Genomic DNA, 12693 nt, shown 5'->3' on the forward strand with positions numbered 1-12693 from the left:
ATGCTCCGACGTTCACGCAGGGCAGGTTATTCCTCAGCACTTATCATCGTCCTCGTGTAATACCCAAACCAAATTGTTTTACGGCATTCTGAACATTCTTCCTCTCCAGCGTCCCAGCAAAACTTCCGACTATCACCAGTACTAAACAAGGCCTAACGATCAGACTTGTGAGGCTCCAAAAGACTTCACTGCCCTCTCAGCGGTCATGTCCCTCCCAGCCAATGACATAGTTGAGGCCGTAAGTGGTATCCTTCCCCTAAAGACCTGCCACTGCTAAACATATGATCCAGCTTGACGATGTCAACAACTCCACCGACGTCACCGGGCTCGTCAGTATCGCCCTTGCTCTTCTGTCTCCCATTGTCACAGCTGACCCACACTCCCAGCTTGAAAGCCTCACCGGTCTCGTGCAAAACGTTGTCAGTTTCCTTCCTACGCTCCTCGCCCAAAGCCAAGAGAACAACCGCGCTTTGGCGCATATATGCAGTTTTACCCAGGCTTCAACTGGCAAGAACTACTGCTCTACGGCGTCAAGTGTCATGGTGCCGTCGATGCTGGGAATGGTGGTTGCTGTGACGGTGGTGGTGTTGGTCAATATGGTCGACCACGTCCCTTAATTGGGTACCTTGGAGGATGCATAAATGTCACCTCGTTCAAGACCTTGGCATTGAGTGTGGATCAGGGAAGAGGTAACGAGCGATTGAGCATAATGTTAGAGTAAAGTGAAAGCCACGCACTAGTTGCAGGCTTTTGATGAAAAGAATGGCGGCCCTTTTTCCCCACCGTATCTGCCTACTCTGCACCTTGAAGAAACAATCTTTGAGGCTCTTTACCGTGCAACAAAAGATGCCGCAGTCCGCTTCTTCCACCTTCGAATGCGCTCTTCCGGTATGGTGCAGAGTCAGGTCATGCTCACGCACACAGCTGATAACGCTTTGGGCTTCCGGAACTGTTTGAGAGTGACGCCAATATTTCACGACATTGGAGAGACCACAGACCCGGTCCAGCATCACGAGTGAGCCTCCCTCATGCCGCGAAGTGGCAAAAGATGCGCCATCAAAAGACCTTTTCTGGAAACTGAACCAAATTCCGAGACTTGTTGTGCATCAAGACAGCTGTGGGTCAGATGTCTCAGGGATATACAAAGCAAGACGACGTGAGATAGAAGGTAATCATTCAAGGTATGTCTATCAGTTCTGCACCTGCATGCGAGATTTGTCAACTACAGTCATGTAGCCTCTTTGTCAGGTCTCAAATCCCACATGGTGGGTCCAGAGCATTGTAGACACGGCGTCCCAGCAGCACGTGTATATACATCCCAGCATCCCCTTTCCCATGTATCTCTCCATACCCTTCATTCCGCTCTTTACCCTTACCCATCTTCCAAACATCTTTCCGCTGGCCGGATCCCCTTGTTCTCAATGCGCACCGTCATCGCTCTCTGGATCGACCCCAACAACCCGCACTCCTGCATCTTTGTCTTCGCCATCTTCCTTGGTCCCCGGGCCCGTGGTTGGGCAGTCTCTCACTCCCCGGGCTGAAGAACGGATAATCCCAGCCTCGCCCGGACTGAGCGCGTCGCTGGTTACATGCTGCCGCAGCTGCTTGCAATTCGCTCCTCACCTGCATCAAGCTTGTCGTCTCAGAGGCGGCAACGTCCCGGCAGTGCTTGGAACGTGCTCTCAAGAGCCCGGGGGGCCTCTATCAGTTACGACAGAAAACCCATCCGAACGATGACAACAACGATCTCTTGACACCGGTTTAGCCAAGGCGTGCCACTCCTGTTCAGTCCGTCTATCTTCAATGTCCCAATCTCCAACCTTTCAATGCGCCATCCAAGTGAGGGTCTCGGAACGTTTTGGCGACGATGGCGTGGTAGAGAAGGACAAAAGCACCGGCTGCATAACTCCTCGACTACGGTTATCGCATTACAGCCCGCAAATCCAGGCTGCCAGTCTCCAAGGCTGCTGACAGCCGTGCGAGATTGAGATCAGTGTTCCTTTACCGCAGTCGCCATGGCGGGATATGGCTCGACTCTGCAGGCAAATACCTCGATTACCGCCCCTTTGTGATGCAATTCGTTACTGCGAGAAACCGAGTAGCGGTCTTCATAGGTGCGCATTGAGCGCCGCTGGAGTTGATGGCGTTACCGTTGGTTGGTATTTCACTGTCTACGCAGTCATTGGCCTTTCAAGGTGCCTTTGTTCCTGGTACTGAGGTGGTATGGTGAGGAATGGGGTGGGTTGGAGAACACAGGGCCTGAAAAGACCAGAGAGTGCTAATTCGAGGTGTAAGACCTGGGTCAACGGTTCTTCTGGGGCTGTAGATCAAAGATTATTTTGTTAGGGCAAATAATCACATAGATAGCTACACAGATACCGATACAGATTCCCATATGTAAGCTTGGCTGTCGGTATTCACTGGGCTGCTACCATCTCGGTAGGTAAAAATCGGAGTAACAACACTTATCGCTCACTGTCAGTGAATCCCCAGCCTCATCCGCTACCCTGCCAACAATAACTCACCAATTTTGCCCCGAAAAACGCACAACAACATCCTCCCCAGCCCACTTCAGCAAGCCAGAACAGCAAGGCTACCCGTCTACATCTTCCAGCATCCCGGACACGCACCATCCTCCAACTACGATGTCTACTTCGGCGAACTCTACCGTCCTCCTCGTACGTACCGTCGGTTCCCCCTCCGTTCAACACTGCTAACCCGCAAATTCAGTCCGAAGAACTCTACGACAATTTCCGTAAGGCAATTCACACTCCGTTACTCTTGTGGATTTTCGGTGTCTGCTCCGTTCTTTTCGCGGCGGGAATGGTGTACCTGGAGCTGAGATACCCGGTGTGGTCGCATATCTATTTCGCTCGGGACAAGGAGGACGCAGGAGAGCGGAATGGTGACGCTATTGGGGGCACCGGGGGAGGGAAAGAGGGAGGCGGCTTGGTGTGAGTGTACAGCTGCTCTGAAGATGCTTCGAGTCGCTCGGTGAAAGGGTTGCATGGGTATGCAAGCAGCAAGTCTTGAAAGTGTTGAGCGAATCAAACAACCACAGGACACTTCAATTCAACCCCGTTCTTCCTTATTTCTTAACTACACCAGAACAGTCCAACAAGACGCCCTTGCATTCCACAAGCATGTCTTCTCAACCAAAGTGCCTCGTACCCTAATCCCATTGTACCATGAAAGCCAAACCGTGAAGTCGAGGCCCTAGCTCAACAAGAAACTCCACATTCATAAATAGTGTTTTCGGCACCAGCCTGCTCCAAAAGCACTGTCTTTCGTCCCATCCACTCCCTCTTGTGCTCCATGAATACCCTTGAATGCTTATCCTAGTACTACGACATAATCATCGCTTTCCCAGACTTCCTTGATGAGTGCAACTTCCCACGGACAATTTTGAGATGGTATTCCATAGCCGCCGGTATCTTCGGGGTGCAAGCGCTGGGATCGAATATGGAGTGGCTGTATGGTCGGTGCGTCATGAATGAAGACAGTGCGGAAGGGAAAAGAGGAGTGATGAGTGACGGAAGAGGTGAAAGCTAGCTTGACAGGATCGTTCGTCTGCTGAGCGGACGGAACATTGTGCTAGTAGTTCGGGGGAGGTAGAGAGGCACAACGAACAGAAAATAATCCGTCTGCAGCATGCATTCTTGTGTACCTTGCTCAGCAAAGCCAGAGACTCTCGTAGCAAGGGGCTCCATCTCCTGTATACCAAGTGCGTTGGGACTTAATCTCGTGGAAATGCGAAGAGCTCTGAGGGCCAACCATGTTTGCAGCCAAAAGAGGGTCTTCATCGTGCCAAAAGAGCAGGTTTCGAGAGAAGCTTGGGACTTCAAACAAAAGAATGGCCTTTGGCCATACCAGACTGCGATTGTTAGATTTGGTGAGTCCGATCATCCGCTAAGATATGTATGTTCACAAGATTGACAGACAGATTGCAAGACGAATAGCCAATTGCCCAACCACGGCTCGGCTTTACAGTATATTGAAAGGACGAATATCAAGGTTAAAACCCCTAGATATTGTCAAACCCTAGCTCACCGCCTGTGTACGCTCTCTCACCGCACTTATGTTCAGGTTGTGCTTGCGGCATGATCACCAAAGCCACAACGGAGGCGGTCATAAAGGGTACAAGTACAACTCAAAACGCCGGCGCTATGCGGTGGGCTTGTCCAGCTCCTGATCCTCCAAACGCCGAAAGCAATATTAGGAAGTTTCAAAACCCAAAGCTATCCAGCAGACTATTAGTACTCGGCTCCTCAAAGACCGTAGGCGCTGGCTTCCCCATCGGCTTCATCTTCTGCTCTGTAGGTGACCTCGGGCTCGGCGTGTCATCAACCACAATGCTGCTTCTCCGTCGGAGCATGTTGCGCGGGTCAGGAAGATGAGTCCCATTCGTAGTCGTTTCTTTTGGTTGCCGGAGAAATTCCCAATTGCGCACCAAGTCCAGTGCGAGCAGATCGCAGCCCATACGATCGTAAAGCCGCGCGTTCTGAATGACGAAATCCCATTCCGCACGTGGTGAAACCTTTGATGCACCTTTGAGTGCTTGCAAAGTCTTTCCTCGGAGCTGCTTGTAAAGAACCACCAATGCTGGATCGCTTGAAAGGTAGGACTTGGACTGCAAATTGGGGGCTTCGGGGGAGTTGATTAGAGTGTAAACAGGCGAGATTAGGACACGGACAGCCATGTCGCGCCGGCCGAGCATCCAGAAGGCCCATGTCGCTAGCCATCGATTACCTTCGAAGGCGGCTTGTGGTAGCACCCTCTCTTCTAGTAACGAACGAAGTACCAAGCTGTCGTCACCATCGTAGACACGGGCAACCGCAATGGCAAGCTGTAGGTCATGGAGTTGATTAGCGCACACGTTGATGGCGTCCTGGAGATTGCCTGCGAGGAGGAAGAAGGCCGCAGCATATTCTGCTAGCGGGTCAGCCGATGTCCAAAGATGGTTCAGATCCAACATACCAAACCGGCGTTTGCCTAGAAGTGCATAAGCATTCTTCAACGCCGCAGTCTTCCACCGAGCTTCCGAGAAGTCATTGCGTAGTAGCTTCTGGGTCCCGGACTGCTCGCGGTTCCAGGCCGCCATCCTCCACAGTCCGACAAGAACGCTTTTCTTCTTGAGCGCTAAATAGTATAGGCTGCAATCAATCGGGTTCTTTTCGTCTGTCTTTGTGTATTCGTTGCGGGCTATGACTTCGAATTGGGCTCGCTACAATCTTTGCTTAGCGGAGACAGGTGTCTTCCTTCGTAACTAGGACTTACAAGTGCGGTCAGATCAGTCATCCACATGAACATTCCACTCTCCCTCGCTTGCTCCCAGAGCAACCTGCCATGAAATTGTCTGGAGACTAAATCGACCAGTATGTCTTGGCTGCCGCTGTGATATGCCCAGATGATCTCTCTCCAAGTAATGCTCACTTGAGTGGCAGGGGCTTGGCTCTTCCTAACTATATGTTGCCGGAAGAAAAGAAGGTAGCGCATGGCATTCTCATCCATCGAGCGTCGTTGTTTCTCGGCTGTGGCAACGCACTCAATGATGTCAGCTAGGTATAATTGTTCGTGGCTCGAGAGCTGTGGAATAGCTAGCTTGGCAAGATTCTCGTTCAGCGAAGCAGCTAGCTCTTCAGTGACAGTCTCTGGCTCATCGTCGTTAACAAAATCCGCGTACGACGATCGCATCTCCTTTTTCGCTGCGTAGGAAAAGCCCTGTGTTCGTTAGCTAGTCACAGGTGTAGCAACTGTATTCTGTTACCTCTTGTTCGGTATAGAAATCGCTGGGTCTCATAGTCACAAAACTGTCTAGGTCGTCACCTGTAACAAAGAATTTTAAAGCCTTGTAAAGCCCTATGATAATCCGCTGCACCTGGTCTAACTTGCCCGCAAGAATGCATTGGGCAAGAAATTGAGGATGAAAGACTGGGAGTGGCCCGTTAAGGTAAGTGACCAAGTCGAAAATGCTCAGTGATTGGTGCTGGTGTACTGGTATTGAAAGATCCATGATCTTGTCATTTGATGTGTTCACAGCTTTGTCATAAATGTATAGCTGATTCCCAGCTCCAATGATGAGATTACCGCTCCCTAGCCAGGTGCTGTCTCCAATGGGATGCGAGGTGAGATCTTTGATGTGAATTTCTCGTATGGATACCCAAGCAGGGCCTGCGTTCAGGTAGTCATAACGCATCTGAGCCAGGATCTTGACCTTGTACGGAAAGCCAACAGCAAGAATTGATTGCTCGTCAGGCGTTGACGACCAGTCAAGGTCCTGTATTGAATCAGATGACCCATATTTAGCATCGAATTCCAGCTGACCACTCCAAGAATCCCATATCGTCAGTCCGGTCTTTGCGCTATCGACAACCGCGATCTTCCTAATCGAGCTTCCGCTCGCCAGTGACGGCTTGTTGATGCCAGTTTCAGTAGTCGACGTGATGAGCCAGTTGACAGATCCCTTATCAAGATCAAGCGTAGCGGTCCAAGCACACAGTACACCACTGTCGGTATATGATATGGCTAAGTCTTTGGCGAAAGTGTCCAGAAAGTCGGATGCAGCAGAAAGAGAGCCAGCTGGATCTACTGGCAAGACAAATGCAAGGTCATCCTGCATTCCTAACTCGGAGGCGCAGAATGATTCCATGGAAGGAATCAAGTCTTCGTCAAGGTGCCGTTGAGATCTGGGTGGTAAGTTGACCTTCCAAACAATGGCTTCCATCATGGAAGTGATGGTGGCCACGTAGTGACAAAGAGACTTAGTGTCCGACTTTGGTAGCGGTATGAGACACAATGGCTTTCCTTCGGCTTGAAGAGCGCAAGAGACCGCAAGCTGAGCGACAGGAGATCTTGCGTCCCAAAGTGATATACTGTGATGGTGCAGATTGATGACGAAATCTCCCTCCCGTAGCAAGCATGATCGATGTATATGCTCTGGGCAGCTGAGAGAGCTTGTTCGAGTTAGAGCCATGCCTGATCTATCATTTCCTTGCTTCCAAATTAACCCTTCATTATCGTTGGTGCGAGATATGAGAGCTTTGCCGCTTCCACTGCGTACAATCTTCTTGACCGACCCATCATGACCTGTCCATAATGCCTTTGGCTTTAGTCGTTGCTGACGCGGAGAAGGATCAAAGAGTTTCTCGAGATTGCTTCCATACCACATGATCCTTCCATCAAAGTGATGCACAAGAAGAGTGAATGGTGAGTCGGCCTCCTGGCTACAAAAGGTAAGAAACTGAATGTTGTCTTGCTCGGGGTTCACGTCTTGTAAGAACGAAAGCTTGACGTTCTCGACATGGGCAATGTTGAATTTGTCGGTGTTTTTCCGAGCTTTACAGCCCACGTTCTCTAATCCCCATGCAGACATATTACCGCGTCGATCCACAACAATGCATAATTCAGGGCTTGTCTTAGCAACTTCTAGCAAGTGTTCCAAAGCATGGTGTTCCCGTTGACGGTCGCTAGAGGCTGCTTGTACCGCTCGTTCAGTTGCGAACCTAAAGTCTTCGCTATCAATCATGAATGCATAGCGTTCGCGAGACTGGTGAGGAGTCTCGATCTGTCGGGGCTGTATGGCCTCTTGCATATCTATCTCCGCCCAAATTTGCAAAGCCTGCAGCCCATGTGGATCTGTAGCTGCCCATACTCTGACCTTACTATCGGCACATATTGAGAAAAGTACATGGTCAAGGGTTTGTTGGCGGTCGTGAGGCCTGCGCCAGTGGATATGCGTCACTGCTGTAGGGTGAGCGAGGTAGGTGAAGTCAAAGCGTGTGTCATCTGAGCCGAAAGACTGCCTTCGCCATATTTTGATCAGCCGATCGTGATAACCGGTTGAGGCAATGAGACTGGCGTCGTAGGAGAAGCTTGCGATCTTGACAGGCCTGGGGAGACTGCGACTCCAAATCAAAGCATCCTCATCCACGGTTTGGTAAAGTTCCAGAGAAGAGGACCCAATCAATAGCTCTTCCTCCGACCCCCATGATAGTGTCAATGTACTATTACATTGGCTCGGAACCTGTAACGAGGACTGGAATGACCACTATACATTCTGTCAGAATCTCAAATGAAGGCGGTGGATGATGTATCTCTGGTCATACCTTCAAAGCACCCTCTTTCTTCCCGTATGGCTTGTAGATATGGACCTTTGCTGAGCTACATATAGCTATCTTCCCCGTAGTTTCATCGATCACCACAGCCTCCAGGGCCAGGAGCTGGTCATCGTATATCGTCTGGATAAGACTCTGAGGGCCGCCGAGGATCACTAAGGCATTGCCCGAGATATAGGCCTTGAAGAGGTAGGTTCGTTAGCATTGTGATTCTGTTCGTGAAAATGAACTATGATCTCGTACCACAAGGCGTTGGCCTTCCCATAGCGCGGTACAAACAGCTTGAAGCTTGGCCTGGGGCTTGCCAGGTAGTACTGTTCGCATGGAAGCGAGTGAAACTACACGCTTGAGGACTATCGGATCTTTGGTCTCTTCATGATAGACCAGATCGCCGGAGGATGCGGATTGCTCTATCAGAGATGAAGACGAAGAAGAACGAACCTCTCGGTAATGAGCATTAACTTCCCAAGAGTGCGATGATAAGGAACGTTGTTGGTGTCAAAAAGCAATAACAGGTGCTACCAATGGCTACGTGATTCTGCAGCAACATTACCATTTGACATTTCTAGGGCTCTTCTTGGCGTACCGAGGGTGTAGAGTTTGTAGTGTCTAATATACTTCATTCCTTGCGACTGGAGCATTGCACAAATTTACACTGCTCGAGTGAAGCTCCGAACATAAGCGAGAGCAATCGCTAATTATGATACACTGTTTACAATTCCAAGCAGCCCTTGAATGCTATCGCGCGGGCCATGACACATCCTGAATGATCGCTATCTACCATAATGATTATTCAAATGTTGACCTCCTTTACCATATCCATTCTGCGGTGTGGGCGGAGGTCCATTATAGTAACCAGGTTGTGGTGGCGGCGGTGGTCCATTGTATCGACCTTGAGCTACTGGAGGCGGTCCGCCATAGTACCCATTTTGAGGAGGTGGAGGCGGTCCGTTGAAGTAAGCTCGCGGAGGCGGAGGAGGATAGCCATTGAATTGGCCTGGAGGTGGAGCACCTCGTCCGTAACCATTTGGCGGAGGTGCAAAGCCGGGATTTAGATGCTGGGCGAATGGGTTAGGCCTATCATTGGAGTAGTTGATCTGACCGCCTCGACCACGGCCGCTACCTCGACCACCTCCCAAAGGTGCACCCCCATGAGAGCGGCCAGAGGAGTTCGCGCGTCCTTTGGTAGCCTCGATGTCGGCGCGATCAAGAGTGGGCGGTGCAGATTTGACACCTCGAAGTATCATTGATTTATGGATATGCACTGAATGAGGCATTTCATAGTGGACACTAGGTCAGGTGTTAACTTGAGCCTCTTGACTGGGAGGGTAGACGTACCTGATGCTATTATCTTCGTCCAGGTTGGGCATCACTCCTTCCTCGAGTGGGAAAATTAGAGAACTTTGAGGTATATAGTCCTCGTTCTTCTCAACTTTGCCGGCCAGTCCTTCGCTTATGCGGGGATTGATCTTGTACTTCGGTGAGCCCTGACGCTTCGAATAGAAGTTTGTCGCTATCTCTTCATACAAAGGATGTCGGTTGGACATGATCAGAACATCCTTCCCCAACGCATTCCTTGCAACGTCATCGGCAGATAGCAGCGGATACCTCGTCGCCATAGCTTCGAGCAACCTCTTTGCGTCGATGAAAGGCAGCAATGCAACGCCTTGCCAGGCAAACTTCTTTCCATTCAGATCAATCGGAAAGTCCGTTGGATAGAAATCTAGAATCTCGCTATCCTCATCACTCATTAATGATCTGAACACTTCTGGTATCGCGTGGTTCGAGGCTGCGGGCAAGACGCCCATGAGCTGCTCAAACGGCTTGAAAGGTGTGCCTTTCTCGAATTTTATATTCATCTTATCAAGCTCGACAAAGTCAGCTGCGAAGGGAGCGTAGTGATACGGGTAGTACCAGGTCCACGATGGACATCCCTGGAAGTAATAGAGAAGAACCCATGCAAGACCTTCCACGTAGGCTCTTGCAACGTTGTTGCGAAAGGCGATGTCCTTAGGATCGACGTTAAACTTCTGTTCGTAGTACCGGTCAGCGTAGCCTTCCTCCCACAAACGAACATTGTCGGGTGGCGGCTCATCCGAGTCTGCCTGTGGTTTGTTTGAGACATCAGGGCTATCGCGGCTTGGGGTCCCTGCGTCTCCATCCTCCATGAGTTCTGCTTTTCTCTTCCTCGAAGCCGATACCGGCGTGGTGGTTACGTCTGCACTTTGGGGGGTATTATTCTGCCCGCTACCGTCTGCGCCATCCCCGGCTGATGGCTCGGTCTGGTTTGCCGAAGATGGATCAATCTGACCTCCTAGTAGTTGACTTTTCAATGCAGCTGCAGCACTTTTGTTGGCCGCATTAGCTTTGTGCACCGTGCCACGATTCACGACCATATCATGAGTGACAGCTCTTTCTTCCTTGGTGAGGATACCTTTCCCCGGAACGAACAATGGCATGTCTGCAGGAGCGATTGATGGATCCTTCGCTCGGCCTATGGTACCACTCGACGGGCTGCTGTAGTCTGGAGATCCTCGACGGCCACGTTGCACAGTATTATTTTGGCTCCTGCTTCGATTCTGCTCTTCTAATTTTCGTCGCTTGGCATTAGCATCTCGTCGCTCTTCTGTCTGTCGTCGACGCCGAAAGATGGCATCTTCCTGCTTAGCCAGCCCATCCAAGATGAATTGAGCGCGTTCTAAATCAACATGCCCATCTTTTGTGACATAACCTCCCATCAACGGGATGTTGTCTCGCCAAATAGCAATGAGAGTGTCAATACCATTCTCCCTGATATCAAGACTGGGTAGATGTGGAAGAAAATCGTTCCCAACAAAAAAGCACATAAAAACCCAGTCATCCAAAGCTCTCTCTAGGTCGAAGCGAAAAGTCGCTTGCGGCACATGCAATTCGGCTTCGAGGTACTCACGAAGAACAGAGACATGGAGCCAGATGAAGGGCTTGTCAGTGAGGGCTTTGTCTTTCTCACCAAAATCTCCCTCCTTTTGCTTAGCTTCACCTTTGCATGCCTCCGCTATGTGGCCCTTTTGACCACAGATGTGGCAAGTACGCGCTTTTGACTCTTGGAAGAAGACATCCTCGCGAAGAACGCGAAAATGAGGCTCATGAGTTGCGAGACCAAGCATGATTAAATCGGCATCAAGTCCATACATTACATGGCGAGTATTAGGATCATGCTCAGGCGAAGATCGCTGTGAGCGGATGAACTCCATGATCTTATGTTCTCCTTCACCCGGCACCGTTGCGTCTGATATGATAACCTTGACCTTTTCCCATGCTGGATCAGTGTTGACTTTGTACGCACACCAGTATCGAAGACTCGCGGCAAGGATATCCATGAACGGCGTCCCTGGAGTAATGGCATTGCTATCCCAAGTCTTCTTTTGTGCCATGGCTGTGGCATCTTCATGCACCACTCCGTTGTTCTGCGACTTGAGCATTTTGAGGAATTCCTCCTTGTCTTCGTCCTTCTGTGCTGCTTCCTGGGCCGATCTGAAGCGTCGGGAGCGTTGCTGATTCATCTTTGCACGAGGAGCAACACCGTCTGCAGGAGTATTTTAGCTTGTTTCGTAGTCGATTCCAGTTGAATCGTGAAAGGAATGCACCCCCCCCCCTGATGACTTCAAGATCTCAGCGGATAAGGTAGCCAGTCTAAGGGGATAGGCAAATCTAAGATCCCAGGGCATGACAGCATTGAACGTACCAACAGCAATCAATAGCAGTTTCCTTGGCCTAACCATGTTCACCACTCGATCCGTATATTTAAATATTGCTAGCATCATCTCTTCTTCTGTAGATGGCGGTGGGCGATCTTCTGGGTGTGAACAGGGATGGACAATGCCATTCATGTCAAGATACCTTCTCACCAATTAGAACCATCAACTATACACTCCCAAAGATGCCAGAATGTAACGCACAAATTGTCGAATTCCTCTCCGTTGGGATTTGGACCCGCCGTGCTGACCGGTATCTCCTGTCCATCTACTTCTCCTGGTTTCTCTTCGATGACCTGCGAGATGATCTTAGGGTACTTCTGCGACAGCCAGCGAAAAAGCGCTGGAACACCCATATTTGCTTGTGTGTTGGGAAACTCCTAAGGTTCTCGGTGCCGTGAGGAAAGGTTATGATATAAACACGCGCACGTTGATATCCAAAAAATGGTAGCTGTAGGGCTATCCTTCGTGCTCTTTGTCATCAACGAGGAGAGCCTCCAAGCGGGTAATCAAGGACAGTATATGCTGGACCTCAATAATGATCGTAGGTCGAAAATTGCAGGTTTACTATGGGAAACCTATGGTGCATAGGAGAGATGGCAGGCCAGTGCTTCAAGAAGCTAGAGGTGCGAAGTTAAACCCTGCTGAATCCTATCACACAGTGAGCAACCTTCAATCTACCGAGATGAAAGAGCGCCTGGCGCTCGTCACTTTGTCAGATGGTAAGAAGCCTTTGCTGTGGTGCGCCTGAAGCTTTCGAAGGGTGAAATGGCGAGATGATCGTTTGACCTCAGGCTTAAGAAGGCTTGTCTGCAGGATGGACTTGCGGGTAATGGAAAAACCTT

The 12693-nt window shown here is 50.2% G+C and overlaps 4 protein-coding genes across 4 annotated transcripts; 2 read left to right on the forward strand and 2 right to left on the reverse strand.

The window, feature by feature from the left end:
- Window positions 1-205: 205 nt before the first annotated feature.
- Window positions 206-617, forward strand: HO173_006540 (uncharacterized protein; the record flags this gene model as incomplete). Its single annotated transcript, XM_037308449.1, has 3 exons — window positions 206-238; window positions 291-329; window positions 387-617. The coding sequence occupies 3 exons, from the start codon at window positions 206-208 to the stop codon at window positions 615-617; spliced, it is 303 nt and encodes a 100-aa protein (XP_037164715.1).
- A 2028-nt stretch (window positions 618-2645) lies between these two features.
- HO173_006541 (uncharacterized protein) lies at window positions 2646-2958 on the forward strand (the record flags this gene model as incomplete). Its single annotated transcript, XM_037308450.1, has 2 exons — window positions 2646-2678; window positions 2731-2958. The coding sequence occupies 2 exons, from the start codon at window positions 2646-2648 to the stop codon at window positions 2956-2958; spliced, it is 261 nt and encodes an 86-aa protein (XP_037164716.1).
- A 1267-nt stretch (window positions 2959-4225) lies between these two features.
- Window positions 4226-8438, reverse strand: HO173_006542 (uncharacterized protein; the record flags this gene model as incomplete). The annotated part of the gene is made up of 6 exons (XM_037308451.1): window positions 4226-4932; window positions 4978-5224; window positions 5278-5721; window positions 5768-8047; window positions 8106-8294; window positions 8358-8438. 6 exons carry the CDS (start codon window positions 8436-8438, stop codon window positions 4226-4228), a joined length of 3948 nt encoding a protein of 1315 aa, XP_037164717.1.
- A 449-nt stretch (window positions 8439-8887) lies between these two features.
- On the reverse strand, window positions 8888-12204 carry HO173_006543 (uncharacterized protein; the record flags this gene model as incomplete). Its single annotated transcript, XM_037308452.1, has 4 exons — window positions 8888-9404; window positions 9453-11679; window positions 11839-11993; window positions 12053-12204. 4 exons carry the CDS (start codon window positions 12202-12204, stop codon window positions 8888-8890), a joined length of 3051 nt encoding a protein of 1016 aa, XP_037164718.1.
- Between the last annotated feature and the right edge of the window lie 489 nt (window positions 12205-12693).

This window comes from Letharia columbiana, assembly GCF_014066305.1.
Source record: "Letharia columbiana isolate WasteWater2 chromosome Unknown Sc0000019_s0, whole genome shotgun sequence".
NCBI lineage: Eukaryota > Fungi > Ascomycota > Lecanoromycetes > Lecanorales > Parmeliaceae > Letharia > Letharia columbiana.